This window comes from Lacerta agilis, chromosome 7, assembly GCF_009819535.1.
Source record: "Lacerta agilis isolate rLacAgi1 chromosome 7, rLacAgi1.pri, whole genome shotgun sequence".
In the NCBI taxonomy this organism is placed as follows: Eukaryota; Metazoa; Chordata; class Lepidosauria; order Squamata; family Lacertidae; genus Lacerta; species Lacerta agilis.
Window position 1 is genome coordinate 51055625 of NC_046318.1, and position 20961 is coordinate 51076585.

At 38.8% G+C, this 20961-nt stretch overlaps 1 protein-coding gene across 3 annotated transcripts in view; it reads right to left on the reverse strand.

The window, feature by feature from the left end:
- The window catches only part of TOX (thymocyte selection associated high mobility group box), a 176720-nt gene that overhangs the window by 61586 nt on the left and 94173 nt on the right, over positions 1 to 20961 (reverse strand). For 2 of the 3 annotated variants that reach the window (XM_033155284.1, XM_033155285.1), the window contains exons 2-3: positions 12364 to 12429; positions 341 to 583 (exon numbers count right to left, since the gene is read on the reverse strand). In XM_033155284.1, coding sequence (XP_033011175.1) covers positions 341 to 583; positions 12364 to 12429 — 309 coding nt within the window. Of the gene's footprint in view, positions 1 to 340; positions 584 to 9311; positions 9342 to 12363; positions 12430 to 20961 lie in introns of those variants that run through there. The other variant, XM_033155286.1, reaches the window with a different exon arrangement.

Here is a 20961-nt window from a genome sequence, read left to right on the forward strand (position 1 = left end):
ATATACCGCTACCCAGTATATTTGAGGGAAGGAGTGGGAGGCCTGATATTTGGGCCCCATTCTGCTCATCAGGAAAGCAACACACCCTAAATGTTTCTGGAGTCAGGAAAAGAAACAAATATTTTCTGATTCTTGGGGGGGGGGCAGTTTTGCCAATTCTTAATTGAATCAAGAAGAGTTCACCAGCCACTAGCTCAAACCACTGCATATCAGACATAATCTATTAAGAAAGCTACGTATGCAAACCACAAAACAGTACTCACGATGCTTAAATTCAATTACAGAAGGATATAAGGGCACTTGAAACATGCTTTGAAAAGTATGTAGAGAAAAGTCTTACCACCGACAGTGAATTTGAAAGCAGTGTTCCATCTTGGCCAAGCATATTGGAGACTGTGATTTCAGGTAGGTCCATGTTTTGTGGATGGAATGGAAGCAGGCCATTATGGTTGATAGGGTGGCACAGTGAAGGATAACCAGATTCTGTGTCATTCAAATGTACCAGTGAATGGTCAGGTAATGAAGGTGGAGTGATGGGAGGTATGTTAAAATCTTCACTTTCTAGACTCGGGCCAGGAAAAGACTGTGGAAAGATGAAAAGCAGAGTTTCAGTTAAAATGTCATGAACCCTAAGCCTTAAGACAGGGTAGGATAAAAGGCAGCAGATAAATAAAAACACCGCAAACCTTAAACAAAATGGCCATATTCCCTTTTCAAATCCTATACAGTATTAAGCAGTCATTTTTGCATTGGAAAAGAGACCATTTTAAACACCCTTACACTGTAATAAAGCAATTGCACTACTGTGTGTAGAATAAAAATTGCCTCAAAGGCATAAAACCTTTGATATTTTCACAGCTTCCATTAGATAGAAAACCCCCTCCCCAGCAGCTGAATTCAAGGGCCCCATTACAATTTTCTCAGAGTCTTGATCGGGTTGAATACCTTTTTCATGGGAACTTTGGAAGTGGAATGCAATTTATGAAATTAACATTGGATCAAAAAAGACCTCATAAGATTCTCTGCCACTCAAGAACAAAAATAATAGAAGGGGGGGGGGATATTGCTTCAATGTTGCTCTAAGGTGTAAAGGAGAAGAAAACATTCATTCGGCTATACTAGAAGAACCAAATTAACCTAGAAACAGAATGTAAGTCTGTTTCTGATACAGTTATATGGGTATCTACAAGTAGATTCAGCTCTATGCACAGTTGCAGATGCCAGTGTCAACCTTACACACATATACACCAATCAATACTGTTAGTTATATCAACTTGGTCACCCAGGACCTACAATCTGTGAACCGCACTGAGATATTATGATGAAGGGTGGTATATCAAACAAACAAACAAACAAACAAACAAACAAACAAACAAAATGTTTTGGGAGAGAATGTGAATGGTGTTGACAGTACCACCCATTGTCCACCCAACAAATTAATGGTGCTGACAGCTCCTACCATCTGTTTGGAGCAGTAGCTCTCATGACTTTCAGTCCAACAACAGAAGCTGGATGCAACCTGGATCCCTGTACATAGTACTGCTTCCATGCCTACATTATCCAGCTGGATCAAGTTGTATATTTGTAACCACATTCCAAATTACAATTATTATTTTTACATACAAATTAATGTAAAGTCATCCACCTAAATGATAATTTGATTGCTTAAGGTTTTTCCCTCCCCTGCTGGTTGGTGGTGTTAATTAGGCAGATGGTAAATATCCAACAGAAGCAGAGTAATAATTTTCTAAATAACAGTGAACCAACTGAATTATGCTGGATGTCAGCAAGACAAAAGAAAACTCGTTTCTTTTCTTCTTGAAATGTTCAGACTTATGCTGTGTTTGTTTTCATCAGCACTAAGTCCTGTAAGTGTATTCTTATAACTGGACTATTTTGTGAAAGGGGCTTGTGCATGAGAAAGAGAGAGAGAGAGTTGGGTAAGATAGTAGGGTTTGAAACTGTTGTAGCAGCATTACAACACCTGAAATTATTCTGCCTTCAGGTGCATATTTACTGAAGCACTGTATAAAGCCACAGCAATGTGGCTTATAATGCTCAAGTATTCCTGAATGACTTGAAGAACATACACAGGTATAATTTGCTTTCTCCTGAATTCTATCTCCTTTCAATCACTTGCTTCCAATCTGCCTACTTTTGCTTCCATTCTGGCCATATTGTGGCCAAGGGGAAACTGCAATGGGAAATGCACTCAGATACCCCACATTACTCTTCTTTACTAGCTTAGAGGGAAATATGACTTAGGTGCTCTGAAAGTTAACCCTGCTGGGGGGGGGGCACCACTGAGCTACTCTCCAGAAATTTGTAAGCAATACTGTCAAAGTTGCAATGGGAGAAGGAAAATACATGTGTGTCAAGTTCTGGGAATACATGTATTCCAATCAAAAAAGAAAAACTTCTTAGGAAGGGCCTCTCCTAACAGAAGCTAGGATATCCATGAAAGACTGAGAATGCCTTGGGAAAGTTCTAGATCCCTACATTCTGGACAAGGGAATTGGTCTTCTGTGGGTCAACGGGAGAAGCCCATCAATCCCACCTACCTTCAGTATAAGGCATGGCTGCCAGGTTTGACTCAGATACTTGCTAGTATGTTTGGAGCTGAATCATCAGGATATTCTACTGAAAATCTGTTATACATGCCTTTGATGACTGAGTGGCTTGGAGATTCTAACCCAAACACCCCTTTGCCAAGATAAGAGCAAGCAAAACATATAATCAGTTTGCTTCTTACTGAAAAAACAGCAGGGAAGCACAAGTAATTCTTAGCAACCTGCTGTATATCAAGGTGAAAGAGCAAAAAGACAACCTTAATGCGGTGTCCTTTTTAGAGCTGCCTTATGGCAATGTAGAACAAACTAAACCACAAGTTTTAATGCTCTCAGCAAGCTACCTGTGACTACTCACCTTCACACAGGGCTGGATCCTGAGAATGAGACTCATTATTGGAATGTAGAAAATGAGGGGTATAACCTATTCAAAAGGAAGAGACCAAACAGGAAGGGAGGAGAAGCAGCAGCATTATATGTAAAGGATGTGTACACCTGTGAGGATATCCATGATCTGAGGAACGGAGGGCAGGTTAAGAGCATCTGTGTAATACTTAAAGGAGAGTGAAATGATGGTGACTTCACTGTGGGAATCTCACATGCTCACTTATTATATGAAAATCAATCTATGTTTTGCTGGAGATAGTTTAGACATAGATAGTTTCTATTTTTCCGATTGTATCAACGAACTTATGAAAGCATGAACCCCACATCCCACCGCTAATTTAAAACACAACTGAGATGTGTCAGTGTATCTGCCTATAATATCAGGTCTTGTGACACAACAGTATGCTATATCCTATGCTATAGGATCCAGTCATTCACATTCTAACAAATTATCAGGTTCCAGTATGTATTGAAGGTCAGCAGTGTGAGTGAACTGCCTGACACAATACCAGTTAAGTGAGTCTAAACTATTGTCTCTTAACTGGACTGTAAAATATGCCCAGTAACATTTCATGGCAAAGCACAGAGCATGACTTAATAAGTGAAGCTAATATATAATAATTATAATGACATCCTGACTATCATCAAAGTATTTGAAAATGAAAAGATAGTAATTAAGTATAAATATATGCCACCTTTCTCCTTTAGGTTACATGGAAATGGCTTTGTTTCCTGATGCTTGTTCAGTGACTAATTCTAGCTTGAATTCAATCACTAAAATTTGACTGCTTTCCAGCAGTTGCGGTCCACCTCTCTTTCCCCACAAATCTATTAGACACAAATATTATTGACCATACTTTACTGAAAGAATGATGATCTCAGTGTGGTAGCAAAATGCAACCTAATCATTAGTAAGCTCTTTAGCACCTTCAGTGGGTCAAGCCATGTTGCTTATACCCAATTACACATGCTTACATCATAGTGACTTTCATGGAAATGAGTATTTTTGTAGCTAGGAATAGACTACTGTAGACATAATCTGTTAAAACAGAGGGAAAGCCACAACATGCATCTTTCTGAAAGTTAGGAGTATTGAAGAAACAAGCAGTGGTCAACATTTTTCAACTACACATAAAGAAACTAGGATAGTGTAGAACTGAAAAATCAGGGTTGGGGAATCTATGGCTCACCAGATGTTATTGGACTCCAGCTCCCATCGACATGGCCAATGGTCAGGGATGATGGGAGTTGTAGTCCAGCAACATCTAAAAGGTGACAGCTTCTCTTCCCCTGATATAATACATTACTGTACAACACTTCAATCTACTTTATAAATCATCTTAACACTCAGCAAAAAATGTCCAGCAGCATCACTGATATGTCTAAGTCAATGATCCTGTAAAGAATTTCTTATATTTCTTTATTGGACAGACAACAGCACACAATAAATTAAGTCAAGCAGAAGTCATCAAGAGCATATTATTGCAGAAGGTACATTTTCCCTGTGAAGTGTTCATCAGTTTCTTTAATTCACATTAGATAAAGGGCAGTGCTTCAAGCAAGACATTATTTTTCCACTACAAGACCAGGAGAATGTTGACTGCTGCATAACTGATTTTTAAAGCGGCAAATTCAGAGTTCCCTAAAAGGAAACAGGTGTTTATTAATTAAACATGCCATTTGAATAGTTTCCCCAGCTATTTTCATATAGGTAGTGACCCAACCTTAAACGGGTTCATCGCAATCCTATGCATGCGTACTTACAACTAAGTCCCATTCAATTCAATGGGGGTTACTCTCGTGTGTATAGGATTGCTGCTCGCAGCAAAAGGAAAAAGCCATGCCAACAGATAGAACCCCATTTCCATGGAAATTTAAGGCAGCTAAATAGCTGGAGATGCAATAATCTATTCACTGATTCTACTAGGTGATTAGTAACTGTTACTCAGAAAGTAACCAAGCAGCATTAGCTCCTTGTAGTCGCTATTACAATCCAAATGTGAACTGGACCCCTCACCATGCCCACATCTTTTCAGTGTCTGATGAAATACCAGTATGGTCCTATTGCTGCATACGTGCTACCTCTCCAAACAGTGGAAAATGCACACTGTTGACAAAGATACTAAAAAGCATGTTTAAGTCTTGTGGCACCTTAAAAAACTATTAAATGTCTTAAGCAATATATACAGATTTGTATTCATTTACTCCTTTGTGCAGAGACTGGCCTATTTGTCCAATACAGAATGCAGAAGGACATTGCTGCCAGATGATGATATATATCACACTGGAAGATGAACAGGTGAATGAATCCTTGAAGTTGTGGCTGACATTATTAGGTTCTGAAGTAGTAGTAGTTGTTGTTTAGTGGTTTAGTTGTGTCCGACTCTTTGCGACCCCATGGACCAGAGCACGCCAGGCACTCCTGTCTTCCACTGCCTCCCGCAGTTTGGTCAGACTCATATTGGTAGCTTCGAGAACACTGTCCAACCATCTCATCCTCTGTCATCCTCTTCTCCTTGTGCCCTCCATCTTTCCGAACATCAGGGTCTTTTCCAGGGAGTCTTCTCTTCTCATGAGGTGGCCAAAGTATTGGAGCCTCAGCTTCAGGATCTGTCCTTCCAGTGAGCACTCAGGGCTGATTTCCTTAAGAATGGATAGGTTTGATCTTCTTGCAGTCCATGGGACTCTCAAGAGTCTCCTCCAGCACCATAATTCAAAAGCATCAATTCTTCAGCGATCAGCCTTCTTTATGGTCCAGCTCTTACTTTCATACATCACTACTGGGAAAACCATAGCTTTAACTATACGGAACTTTGTTGGCAAGGTGATGTCTCTGCTTTTTAAGATGCTGTCTAGGTTTGTCATTGCTTTTCTCCCAAGAAGCATGTGTCTTTTAATTTCGTGACTGCTGTCACCACCTGCAGGTTCTGTAGTAGTTTTGCCCAAGTAGGTAAAAGCAGTAATGGCCATTGGGGCGCACTGGGCCCACAAAGCTGCCTCATAGCAGTAGTGTCACTGCCACACACCAGGACTGTGAGGACAGGGTGGTGGTGAGATTGGGGAAGTTTGACCTCACTGCCACTGTGCCCTGCCCTTCACTGCCCAGTACATGTCAGCAACACAATGTCAGGTGATTAGGTCTGTGGCACTGGTCCTCCATGCCAGCCACTCCTGGATTCAGGGATAGAGTTGGTATCTGGGTTTGTTGCAAGGTTTGGTCTTTCATAGTTCGTTTCCATATACGTAGACCCAAACATTTTTAGATAGCAATCTGATCTTTGCTTGCAACAATATATAGCACTACCAGGGACTAAGTCTTGCCCTCCCCTAATAAAGCTATACAAATGTAATAATTGAGTCCTGTCATATGAGACATGCTTTTTTCTTTGCTTCTTCTTAACTGTAATTTTTGGTTGTCTTTTATTCTATATTTAAAGAGATCAGACTGCATCCTGTTAGAACATGTGAGGTTCATGATGTTCCACTCCATTCCGAATGTACTTTTTTTTTTTTTACATTTTAGAGTATTTTCCCCTTCCCTCCCTTTTCTTTAAAATCTTTACTTCACTTTTCAGCTATCAAAGTGGCACATATAGATAAAACAAGATTTTTAAAACCCATTGAAAATGATTTCCTTCTGCTCCTCTTCTTCTTTCCTTACATCAGCCATGCAGTCTGCCACCCATTACTTTTATATTTTAGTGTTTGTGAAGCATAGAGCTTTAGTATGAAAATAAACGTCCAAGTGATAATTTTCATCCCTCAACCCTGAACACAAGTACTTGAAAGTACCAGTAAGTTTTGCTGGAATCAATGATCCTTGCTTGCAAGTACTGTTTTATAGACCCGGTTGTCAGATAGCCTAAGTTATACTGGAAAGAAACGCAGTAGAATTAATCAACGCCACACCATTAAAAACAATGTAGCAATCAAACTGCAGCATAAAAATATGTCTTAATATTAACATTGCTACTACACAACAATGTATATTATACACTACATTTAACCTGTCAGATGCCTCATTAGCATCTTTGACTTTAAAACTGGCAATGAAGATACTGTGCTTTTCATATGTTCTCATTACTGTGATAGTCTTAGGCTGCAAACGTAAAGTCACATACTATGAAAACATTCCGTCCTAATGCATATCAGAACACAACAAGGTGTACTATGCAGAAAGAAAGGAAATTGGGTTTCCTGGGGTGAAATCCAAAATCACTCTTAGTAATTCTCTATTAATTTTTACAGAACCTATTTTCTAGCTGAATTAATCTGATGGGGGAGGGGCACAATGCACTCCAGTATGTGAATAGGTGACTCCCTAATATGACGAAGACAGCTATATTTTAACACAGTCAAATTTTGCTTAGTATTATTTCCCTTTTGAATCTACCTCTATTCTACTATATACAGTAAGCCTGCAAAGTACACACATTTAATTTGTGTGCATTCAGCTTTACAAGAGTAGCAAAAAAAAAACTGGGGGGGGTATAAAGGGTAAGGAAAGAGACTGGGATTCTGGAGAAAATGACTTTGGTAAACCTACTCCCCATTTAACCCAACATGTTTTGACTAAACACAATTTTAGCTTTAGGCATGATACCATATGTAAATTGGGGCTTATTGCACATGAAAACACACACACACACACACACACACACACACACACGTGTTGGATCTAAAGGTGACTCTCCACTCACAAACAGTCCTTTCCTGACAAAAGGGGCATCTGAATGGAAAAGAGGGGGTGACTGTCACCAGTTCCATCTTCCTTTGTAAGAAGAAGAAGAGTTTGGATTTGATATCCCGCTTTATCACTACCTGATGGAGTCTCAAAGCGGGTAACATTCTCCTTTCACTTCCTCCCCCACAACAAACACTCTGTGAGGTGAGTGGGGCTGAGAGAAGTACGACTAGCCCAAGGTCACCCAGCAGCTGCATGTGGAGGAGCGGAGATGCGAACCCGGTTCCCCAGATTACAAGTCTACCGCTCTTAACCACTACACCACACAGGCTCTCTTATAATCCCCTATGTCACCTCTTATGCTGTTTTTCGGGGTGAGGGTCATGTGAGCTGCAAGCAGGAAAGTAAATCAGTAAAAATCTCTTTCCATCTTAGGATGCAACCCATTAATTCAAAATTAGAAGTAACACTGAGCCATAATTATTCAGTTTCCATTCTGCGATTGACAAAAGAACTTCCATTTTCTGATTTTGACTGCTCTATACAATTTTGTTGTATTGCTTTTCCACTGAGCACCACTCAAAGGGAGCTGAAAAGACTACTTAAAAAACAAACAAACAGTCCCAAGCATCTTTTGGAGAAGGAATCTTGTCTTGGGAACACAGTTATTGGAAGGAGTATTCAATTTAATCTGCAAAATTAGGGTGGATGAGAAAAAAAATAAATCAATAAAGACTCACAGGATGGGTAAGCCTTGTGTGAGAGTCCAGCACAACATCTAACAGCTGAGACTTAGGACTGGATATGCAATCATTTGTACTTATAGTATATAGACTATTATGAGTACCTCTGGTAGCTCTTCAGACATTTTTATAAACTGCAAGAAATATGCGAGCTATTAAAAGATATAATTCTGAAAAACAGACTGCCGTGTGAGCCGCCAATTTAAGGCAACAACATAAACAATAGTAACTTGTGTGCTCAAGTGAAGCATCTTTTTAATTTTGAGTAATGAAGATGTCAAGCCAAATGCTAGAGTAGTTTAACTTAATTAGGTGTCCTATTTTTCCAGGCAGCCTTTCATTTCCCATTGAAAACTCAGCTTGTATGCAAGGCAGCAAGAGCAATTTTGTCTGTAATGAATACCTCTGGGATTGCACAGAGTAATCATTTGAATGCTATGCTGAAGACGGGTTTGAGTAACTAGTTTGGGCTTGTTGAGATGCCAGACATTGTGAGATTAACTAGATTAATTTGTAGCCTCCTATCATTATTGTTTCACTGGGTCAAGGGTCAACAGGTCAAGCTCACTTTACAGAGGGAGCCTTTGCAGCAAGGAACAGGTCCACAGTCGTTTGCCTCATAAGTTGTTCAAAATACTTTAATGCCCACAGATAGACCTAGATGGTCATCTTATTTATGAAGTTCATTCAATATTCCCCATGGTTGTTTATCTTTAAACTGCTGCCCTAGAAAAAGTTTCCTAGAAAGGAGCCTACATTTTATGGTACCCGCAGGGTACTTTTTACACCTGAAAAGAAGCACAGAAGAACATACAGTGCATATTTTAAGGGGCATTTTATACTGGGTATGAACCATCCAAGGGTATGTTATCTCACGCAGAAAATAAAAGCAGGCATTATGAGCTGGGAGGAAATAACCCGAGCACTTTCCTGAAAATGTATCATTGGATGATTGATTTTCTGTTTGCCTTCTGCAAGATAAAATAATAGCTTTTGTTATTTTTCTTTTATTGATTAACAGAGAAGTCAGCTACTGCAGCTGATAAAAGTTGTATAACACATTTTAGATAGCATGCAGTGTTTAAATTAACATATCTTTTTAATGAGGTATAGCCTTGCACAAAAAAATAATAACTGTAATCCAGGCTTATATTGAACTATAAAGGGAAGGCACCAGACTGCCAATATCAAAGCTGTTTAGGATAACAAAAAAAAAATATGTGAAAAATAAAGGGGTGCAATGTCAGGTTTGGAAGACCAATTCATTAACAAAAAAATTAGAAAGCAAAATGCAAAGGTCATGTCCTATCACATGCAATGGGAAAAATTAGAAAGGCTCTATGATTTCTTGATAAGATGGGGTAAATGCCTATCAGATGTGTTTCACTGATTTAGAGGCTGGAATTGGTGAAAATTCATTCGTAATCTCATATATAACAATCATTATATGTTAAAGCACCAGATCTTAGATACTTATGGAAACAGGTAATGCCCATTCCGTAGGGCATCATGTCTGATGTGTTCTCCAGGTTGGTGTTACCTATTCCATAATCAAAACCAAGGGACTCTTGATAAAATACTATGGTCATCTTTTCAAGTTTCTAGAAAATACTCAACTCTAAAAAGTTCCAAGATATGTCACATGGAAAATACTATCAGGAGGTGCACACAGATGACCATGGAAGATTGCCATGAGGCAAAGGCAAAAGAGTCCCTAACGGGTGCACATTCCATGCTATTTTAAATATCATCACACCGAAGTTCAATTATTAATGAAAACGTCATCATTTACTGTGTGATAATGAATATCTGAGCGGCGAGAATATTTTAAAAGCTGCCTGGGATGCATAACATTACACCAGATATTTGTCACCAAGAATACAATATTTACATATATAAAATATACACAAGCTTAGCAGCATCAAACAGTCTTTTGGGACAAACTAAAAGAATATCATTATTTTTTATGGTATAGTTATACTTCTGGCTCATTTCCAAGAACGGCTTTCTGTAGAAATCATTTCAAGTCTGGAATTATGCTGTTTGCTTCCAGCAACATCACAGGAACTGTAGTGAGCCATATGTTGCTACTTAGCAACTTAGTACATAAGTCCCAAAGCATGTACTGATTTGAAAATTGAACAGAAATGATAATTGTCAAGTGATGCTGTGAGGCAAGTTGTCTTGGATTACCAAGCTATGCAGATGTTTGATGTTATACTTTTTTCCTGATTGACAGTTGAGTTTTTACTTATGTTAGCCTAAAGGTGATGAATTGACTTTTAAAGCCTTAGAATAAGGCCCTAAGATGCCTCCATGAATATGAACACATTCTAGTGAACATAAGGAATTTGAAGTTCAGCTTTCTTAGTACATTCATCTTATTTCTCGTTGTGAAGTATAAATTCATGAGAAGCAGCATGAACATTTTTCATCTGTGGAATTTTCCTTTCTTGTCGTATTTCGAATACATGTATTTAAAGTTTAAAAGTATAGGCTGTAGACAACAGTAAGCCGTTTTCAGAGTATACCCACTGAAAACAATGCACATGACAACCTCTACTAGTTTCCATGGATCAACTCTGAGAAAAATCATATAGATTGATCCTACAACCAATAAAGGGCATTTTAGCATCCTTTTGCTAAGTACTTGAGATGGTTCTGTGGCATAAAATGTATAAGCAACTTTTAAAAGTACCTTAAAATATCTCAAGGAAGTGATACCTGGTATTTTAATATGCATGGTATAGAGCATATCAGCAGAAGGAAAATAGCTCAGTTGGAAAATGTGGAGGTACATTCTTTGTTCAAAACTATTTAAGACAGACATAATGATTCTCTGAAAGGTAGCAGCTGCTTTGTAACAGCAATCATTCAGAGAGTTTGTACTTCTACAGTTTCAAACAAATTCAATTAGCCCTTGTGCTTCAAAGCCCTTAAGGCATGAACAAGATGATGCCTGGTTGCTTTAATCTAACACAGTACTGCTAAACTTGTCAAGACAGTTTTTTTGGATGTAAAGGTTAAAAAAGAATATCCCACCCCCAAATTTTAATCCAACAGTTCTATTCAAAACTACGTGCAGAGTTTATAGCAGTCTTAGCCAAGCAAGTTCAATCATAGAAGTTCCAAAAGTACTCTAAAATAAATTCAGCAGGCAACTGGGAAGTAATCTTCTGGGAACACTCTTTTTAAACACAGCTTTAAAAAAGAAAATATTTAACATCATGGCCCAGTCATGTTAAAGTTTGTTTAATTACAGAATGAAGGGTATGTGTGGTGTGTGTGTGTGTGTGTGTGTGTGTGTATCTACCCTAGTATGTTACAACTGTCATCTATCTATCTATCTATCTATCTATCTATCTATCTATCTATGAAAGTTGTAACATGCTATGGATTATTACCTGCCAGCATCAGAAACAAATGTCTGGACTAGCCAGACCTGATTCAGCATGAGCTTTTGTTTGCTTTTTAGTATTTTATTGTCTGGTCTGTTTTGTAACTCTGAAGGTCTAAACAGGCCATGTGGCAGGTTAGAATTTAGTGGCAGGTTAGAATTCAGTGCCCTTGCAACTGAATACACCAGTTCTTTCAGACCAAACAGACCTGAACGTGATAAGTTAAGCAATTTGTGGCACCTGTGGCTTATAATGATTAAGTTGTCTGTAGTCAGATAAACAAATAGCATGCACCTGTGAAGAGGATTTCCTAAAGGTAAAACAACTGCTTGGGAATGATCATGCTGGCAAAACAGCTGCTTGCATTCTGGAGAGCAAACGAGGTAGTGTCTTCAACAACTGCCAACTCTGGCGTTTTATCAGTGCTATCTCATTAGCTGGAAACAAGGCTTAAATGCTTTGTTTATAAATTATGATTATTTCTGATTGCAGCAGTTACTGATAGTGCCACTCATTTGCAATGCAACTCTTTGAATTTGTTTAATTACAATTTGAAACAAGGCAGAGAAGATTAATTAACCCACCTGGCTGGCTGGCACGTACTCCTGGCTCGGCTCTGACATACTCATATACATGTTCTCACCGTCAAACTGCAAATGAAAAAAATATATACATTTATTTATCTATCTATCTGTGGGTTGAAAATTAGCAACTTTGAATGCTTCTAGCGTCAAGTGACAAACGGCCGCCATTAAAAAATTATAGCCTGGTTTAAAAGATGTGTAACTGCAAGTGCACGTCTTGTCTTTGATGTTCCTGTTGTCATCCTTATTGACCCTGGATGCTAGTGATTAGGAGTAATTAGTGCTCTAGTAATTACAGCAGGCAATGAATGGTTTCCTTTCATCTGCAATCTGTTTTAAAACAAAATGGCTCATTTCGTGCACCATGTATACTTATTGCAGTAAGTGGTAGTGAATGGGATTTTTTTTTTTTACAAGAAAAGCAGAATAATGGAAAAGTTTAAAAATGGCTCTTTACAGAATCTACGTTTCAGTACTGATAAATAACAACTTATAATTAGTTAAATATTAACTTTATTAAATACCCATTTAAAAAATAAGGAAAAAGCTTTAGAAATTTGAGGCAGTAAATATATGTAGCTAAACAAAGACATGTTACGGCAACAGTTGACTTGATAGAGTGAAAATAAATTACTCTCTGCTACCATAACTGAAATTGCCATCCCAAAACTGATAGAATAGATATACATTTCATGTTATTCAATACAGTTGTGCGATAAATCTCTTTGTCAGTGTAACATTACATAACCTATTATATAAATACCATCAAGTACACACAACTATGAAATGAAGACACGTTTTATCACCACGTTTTTTAGTTCATACTCGGTATTCTACTCGTAAGTATACATCTAAATGTGCAAGTAATTCTCATTGTTTTCCTACTTTACCTTTAGAAGACGGTTAAGAGACAAATCCTGAGAATTGTACGATGCTTGTTAAAATTGTTTCTCCATGGTCAAAACAAAATCGAAAATTCTTTCTAGTAGCACCTTAGAGACCAACTGAGTTTGTTCCTGGTATGAGCTTTCGTGTGCATGCACACTTCTTCAGATACACGAAAGCTCATACCAGGAACAAACTCAGTTGGTCTCTAAGGTGCTACTAGAAAGAATTTTCGATTTTGTTTTGACTATGGCAGACCAACACGGCTACCCACCTGTAATTGTTTCTCCATGGTATTGTTGGGGATATTTTGTGCAATTTAATCGCAAGTGTAAGAGATCATATAGTTAGAGCAAGGAAGTAATGAAGTTTTTGTTTTGTTTTTTAGGTATATAACAAGGATCAAGGATTTTATCCCAATAGCCTTCAAGTTACAAAACCTACTTTTTGTACCAAATCACTTCCCTGTATCATGTTATTTTAGAGTACTAAACAATGCAATCCTATACAGTCTAATTAGCATTAAGCTCCATTGAGTTGAATGGAGCACAGTTCCAGGTGAATGTGGGTAGGATTACAGTTTTAATTAAACTAGTTTTTTTGGAAGCCTTTCTGGCTTGTTGTATCCAGTGTTTGACTTGTGCAAAGCTAGCCTTTTTAGATTGCAATCTTATACCCACTGACCTGGGAAACACCACTGGACTCAATGGGATTTGCTTCTGTTTAGACATGTACAGTATAGGATTGCCCTGTTATCATCCTTGACAAGAATTAAAATGACAGGAGTTAAAATTGAACTCTTTCCCAGCTTCCTCCGCATCCTTGTTCACTCACAGTTTTCCTGAAAACCATTTGCAGTAGGAGAAACTAAAATCATTTTAATCTGCTGTACCTACAAGACAACAAACTGCCTACTACAAAACACAGCCCTAGACAGCCCAGAGAAAATCCACTGACTCTGGAGTGAAGTTTTCTGACTCACAATTGTTTAACAATAGCAACAATGTCTTTTTCCTACCTAATCTAGGCTGCTGAAATGAAGGTAGCCAGGAGAGAACTTTTGTGTGAGAGAGCTGTGAACTCAGTTCTAATACTGAATAATGTAATAATCCCTGGATTTGGAATGTGCTTGGAGGCACCCAGTTCTTCACTTCTAGCTGTATGTCTTTTGTACCACACTCTGGCTGGTAGATCCTGGAGTTCTAAAAACAACCACCCGAAACTAGATCTAACAAGCCTGAAGTCTGCCCATATATAAATTTTCAAATTCAGATTCTTATGTGATATTCTTAAGCCATAAACCATTCCATTGGATTTAATGGATTCTACCTCTGAGTAGGGATGCGGGTGGCGCTATGGGTTAAACCACAGAGCCTAGAGCTTGCTGATCAGAAGGTCGGCAGTTTGAATCCCCACGACAGGGCAAGCTCCCGTTGTTCAGTCACAGCTCCTGCCAACCTAGCAGTTCGAAAGCACACAGTGCAAGTAGATAAATAGGTACCGCTCCGGCGGGAAGGTAAACAGTGTTTCCGTGTGCTGCTCTGGTTAGCCAGAAGCGGCTTAGTCATGCTGGCCACATGACCCGGAAAAACTGTCTGCGGACAAACGTCAGCACCCTCAGCCAGTAAAGCGAGATGAGCGCCGCAACCCAAGAGTCATCCACGACTGGACCTAATGGTCAGGGGTCCCTTTACCTTTACCTTTTACCTCTGAGTAGTTATGTTATGGCTGTGCTGTAGACTGTGCTGTTAATTTACTAGAATCAACTCATCAGCCAGATTGATGTCAATCCAAGAATACTTATAGTCCTCTGGCTTAACTGGTTGGACTATGCTTTCTTTAGCTATATGATACTTACTCTGAACTATATCTGGGCTTCCAAGTGCCATGCTAATGCTAGTTGAAACCCATTGTTAAAAGAAAATTAATATGATACTTCAAACATGATAAATCACTTCTGACAAATTTTCTTTTCACATTAAATTGGTACTGCATGAGCAGTTGGGTGGAACCAACAAGAAGAGAAAGAAGACTATCAGGATTCTGTATCATGATTCCTGGTATGACTTGAAACAAATGAAGGATTCTATACACCTTGTAAATGAAAAAAGTATTATGCAGTTAACACTGTATCCTAACATTGCAGTAGGACTTTTACCTGAAATTTCTATGGCAGAAAGTAGTCAATCTTTTCTGCTCAAATCACTAAATATTTAATGTGGCATAGGGGTGGGTGGTTGTGCCTGCAACTTCGATTAAAATATTATGCACACTAACCCGGTAGTTGATTTTTATAATGGTGCAAACCTCATCCCTCACAAATTGCCAACATGATGGCACATGGGAAGTGGAGCCTCAGAGCTGCCCTCCTGACACCAGAGTTACTGCTGCTTAGCTGGATGGGCCTAGGGCAGGATGGTGGTGAGGTATGGCTATCTCAGTGCACAGGTTGACAACTGCTGAGATTCCTGGCATTACACTCATCTTGCTGTGTCTCTGCCCTAGCCCAGGCCAGCCAATGTCAGGAGGGTGACTGCACCCCACCACTGCTGGTGAGTTGAATCAGGACATTAGCACGAGGGGATCTGAACTGTGCCTCCTCAACGCCTGCAATTTGTTTGTGTCTGGAAAGCTTCCTTTTACTCTGATGGGACAATTTTGCCAATTCAAATTGTTGGTGTGTAGGTGCACGATCCAGATTGGAAGCACTCCGGGGGAGAATAATTAAAGCCTCCCTACCCTTGCTCCCCAAATGCTAGGTTTTCAGTCTGAATCTGACATGGCACACTGGCAATCTCTTTTAAAAAAATAATTGTAGCCAAGGGCAAATTATACAAATGTGCCATGTAGCATAGCTATAAGACCCTTTAAGTACTGTACTGTGGAACCTCCAAGTAGACATGCATTAACAAGATATTCCTCCTATACATACCTACTCAGAAGTATGTCCCATTTAGTTCAGGTAACTGTGTTGAGAATTGTGGCCCAAAACAGGCTATCAAACCAAGTTATTTGGATTAAAGACAATTTGGTACTCTGTAATCAATGACTTAATTAGATTGTGCATTGTTGATGTGTACAAGTCCTTTAGAAGACTATTATCACTTCTAAAAACAACTAAAAATAAAATTAATTAATTAAGAAAAACCACCTAGTGAGAGAAGCACTACTAATGGCAAGAATCCTTATCTGTTTTCAAAAACAGTGTGTCTGAGAACTAAAATCCAAACTGAGCTATATATATTTTTATTGAGCAATTTGAATGCACCTGGTCAGCTAGAATGCTACATCTCAAAGACTTAATAGAAGAAATGTCAAGCTAGAATGTGAAGGACATGAAAGGTCTGCATATACTAAAGCTTCATGTAATACAGTCAAGCAGAAGAAAATCAGGTGTAGGAACTATTAGTGGGAGACCACCCATGGAGAGCAACAGAAAATAAAGTGTATAACCAATACTGAGATAAAGAAAGAATATTGTGAGCAGAATAACACTTAACAAATAGCTGTAGCATTTTTCCAGTTGGAGGTTAAAAAAAAAGTTGTGTGGATAAAGTTTAGGGTAAGTGAAATTCTGATACTTTGTACAATCTTGACTTCTAATGGTTCCACCAGCTCAAGTTTTAAGGATCTGCACCAGAGTTGCTGTTTTTTAAAGTTTCTGCTATTTTCCCCCCAGCAGTAAATTTTATTTCCCTTACCTGATAAATAGGTCTAAAATGCTCAATTTGGGTTGCTGACCATTTTGCCAGACTGCAATATGCAATATTTTGTATTAATGCTCTACATTCGCTGCCAGCTAAGGGATCTGAAAAACTTCAGTGAAAACTAAGTGGGCCGATTTGTATTACATGCTTGTTACTAGGTCACCAAACAAAGGATTTACATTTTGGACAGGTAATTAAAGCAGGGATGTTTACAGTCTACGTTATGCAAGTCCCAACTGCTGAATATACCCTTGTGTCCTTTGGCTGACCAACATAGGCAGACTAGTACTTACCCAACGCAAACATTACTTAAAGGATGCAAGTATCCTACCAAAGAACTTGCAGTGCTATAATGTACAAAATGCCTTTTCAGTGGCAGCCCAGTCGTAGAATGTTCTCCTAAGGGAGGTTCAATTAGCATCAACCTTGTCAGCTTTTCAGCACCAAGCAAAAATGTTGTTGTTTACCCAGGCATTTGGATCTTTGTGTGGTTTGGTTTTTGGTTGTTTTTTTTGGGGGGGGAGCTATTCTTGATGTTCCTTTAGTTGGGTGGGGAGTGGTATTTTTCTTATTCTTGATTGCTGCTGGATGAACACTTCTAGTACTATGCATGCTTTCTTTGCTTTTGGCCATGTTATGGAATCTTTGCATTCTCAACTTGTTATAAGAAACTTTGAGACTTTTTTCAATAAGAAGTGATGAGATAAAGATAATAAATAAATAATATATTACCCTTGGTTGCCGTGCCAAATGGGAGAGCAAAGCCAACATTAACTCTCAAAGAATACAATGTGACCTGCTCCTGCATCAACAGATGAAAGAATATTTCAATTCTACCTGAGCTAGAATTATCACGGTCACATATCTCACCAAGACTTTTCCCTTTTCGCTGGCCATGACAGTTGAAAACTATTTTTATGATCAACCTGAAAACTATTAATTAATGTGATTATGGTGTTGCATTTGTGTTTGTATTATTTGTGTTGTTGCAAGATGCCCAACCTCAGAGTGAAGGACGAGTAACAACCTAATACAAATAATGAAACAAATACATTGTTACCAAGGGTATAGGGGATGTCAGGTCCATTAAACAGATTTTTCTCAGCACTGTGATAGATGGGATAGAGATAGTTTCTAGGATGCTATGATAAGGGCTATGTATTTCCATAAGTTGAGTAAGGTAAAAGGAAAATAAATAAGGGTAATTGTAGGATTATTGTCAGGAGGAAACATGGCTTTCACCTCTCTGAGGAAGAATGTTATAACACAGCAGCAGGAATTCAAAGGTTTGTGAATGGTATTAAGGATGGGAGGGGGAGATAAACATGAATACCTCCTGTGACACAAGAAGTATGGATGTGGAAAACATAAGCAGTAGAAGAATTAAGGGAAGTTTCACATAAGAACCAGCTGGGTTGAGATATGTTCCACCTGGGTTCAAACACTTAAGACTGGAATGGCCTATAAGTGAGACTCCTCACAGTGATCGTGATGGTATGGAACCAACAGGTGCTGGAAGAAGGTCTTCCCACAAGAGAAACTAGCAATTTATTTGATGCAATTTTACTGTGAACAAAGCTATAGTGGACGACATCTCATTTGGCTGTCCACACCACAGAGATAAATACAGTAGTATTCTTATGTTATTTTAGACCCTGAGCTTAACAAGGGGCAGGGGCTTCTTTTGAAACGGTAATATCTCTTACAGTGGTACCTCAGGTTGTGGACATTATCTGTTCCTGGGTGCTGTTCGCACCCCGAAAAGTCCGCAACCTGAGCGGAGCTTTTGCGCATGCGCTGAAGCGCAATATTGCACTTCTGTGCATGCACAGACCACGCAGACACTTCTGTGCATCCACACGTGGCGAACCCCACTTCTGGGTTTGCCACATTCGTAACCCATGTCATTCGCAACCCGCGGCGAACACAACTCGAGGTACTACTGTACTTCACTTACTTAAAAATGTGTTAAGGGAGCCCTGTTGTCTTTGAGGATCCTCCTGCTCTTTATGCCGAGTGGGACCCTAGATGTCAGCCAGGGCACTTACCCTGTTGGAATTAATGGTCTAAGAAGATATGGAAGCAGCCCCAATTTTATCCTGTGTTCCAATTCACTGGAAGTAGGGCAAGAGAGGTGTGAATTGGGAAGGTTTTCCTCCTGAGTTCCTGTTAGGTGGGATTAACTATTTTCTTGGGTATTCAAGCAAAGTTTAGCATCTGACTTGCTTTGCAATCATGAAAGGGTCTTTGTGGAGAGTTAAAAATTCTTAAAGAGACAGAAGGGTATGAGCTGGCTCTCCTTTGCATATATTGTCAAGTGATTAATGCTGATGTGACAAAGGGCCCCAAGCACACAGGTTTCTCCTAAAAGGTCACATTTTCTTCTCAACATAAAGTGATCAACTTCTATTCTGCAAAGTTGCTATAGACATAGAGCAAGCAACTCAAATAAACATATTTCCTGGAACATTATTTTTTTCCTTTTATTTTATTCCTGCCAGGATATTCTTCTTCAAATGGCTTAAGAATTCTAAATAGTCAGCACATTTTGATTGCTTATGCTGACTAAAAGTAGCCATTTTCACAAGTTTTAGATATAATTTTGTATTAGATACATTTTTTGGCCTTCTAGCCAATATTATAATTTGATTTATTAGCTGCATATAATTTTCTTTTTTTAATAAAAAAAACAGGAAAGATTTTGCTCTATAGTGCAGTTTGTTAGGAAGCACAGCATTACAAAATTCAAACACACACACACACACACACACACACACAAACAGAGAGAGAGAGAGAGAGAGAGAATATGAACCATAACTACTTAGTGATCCCCTGTATTTTAATGCGTTGGGGGAAGGGTTACTAATGTTTTTAGGCTATATTTTCTGTAAAACACTAATCCCAAAAAAGCTTTCAAAGTGCAGTCATTTAAAAAAACAAACCCAAAGCCCAGATCCAGAAAGAGCAATTTCTAGGGTTTGCTAGTCAGAAATGGAAAAATATGGATGAAGCAAAGATAGATTACAGAAGTAAATCATCTACTGATTAGGCTAAAGGGGAAAAATTGATCTCGTTACAGAAACCATTATAGCTAAAAACGGAACAGCTCTGTAAATGATATGTCATTATGAAACTGAAACAGAATCTTCTCCTAACTTGGCAATACTGCATGTGATTTACACAGCAGCATGAAATTTCCAAGTGAAGGTAAACAAAACAAACAAACAAACCCTAAAAGGCATGAGCCCTTGTTTCTGACAATACATCTATCATCTATATCTATCTATCTATCTATCTATCATCTACCTAACTACCTACCTACCTACCTATCATCTCCTAGGGTTCATCTTAAAGTAGAAGTGCCAGTGTACACTCTATGTGCTTGGCTTTTGTGCTGTATGGAACCCTGATCATGCAGGTTCAGATGTCTGTGCTCACTGTGTGGAGAGACAGGTAGGTAGCCATGTTGGTCTGCCGTAGTCAAAACAAAATAATAATAATAAAAATCCTTCCAGTAGCACCTTAGAGACCAACTAAGTTTGTTCTTGGTATGAGCTTTCGTGTGCATGCACACTTCTTCAGACACGAAAGCTCATACCAAGAACAAACTTAGTTGGTCTCTAAGGTGCTACTGGAAGGATTTTTTTATTTTTATTTTGTGTGGAGAGACACATTATGCCATGGGCAAGGCCAGTAGTGTAGACTCCATTCTCCTTCTATTCATGGAATGATCTTCTCCTATAACACACCCTAGCCTACCTCATGGTGGTGTTGTTGTGAGGATGAACTGAAGTGGGGGAGAAATATGTTCTCCACCTTCAGCTCCCTGAAGGGAAGGTGAGACATAGATGCAATTAATAAATCAATAAGCCATGACTGCTGCGTTTCCCATGTCTCATGACTGAGGCATGTGGTGATTGGGATTTTTTTCTTTTTTTTCCTTTGCTTTCAGCATTTATCAATTTTTAAAAGTTCAGAAAATGACTCCAGAACAAACATAAGAGTC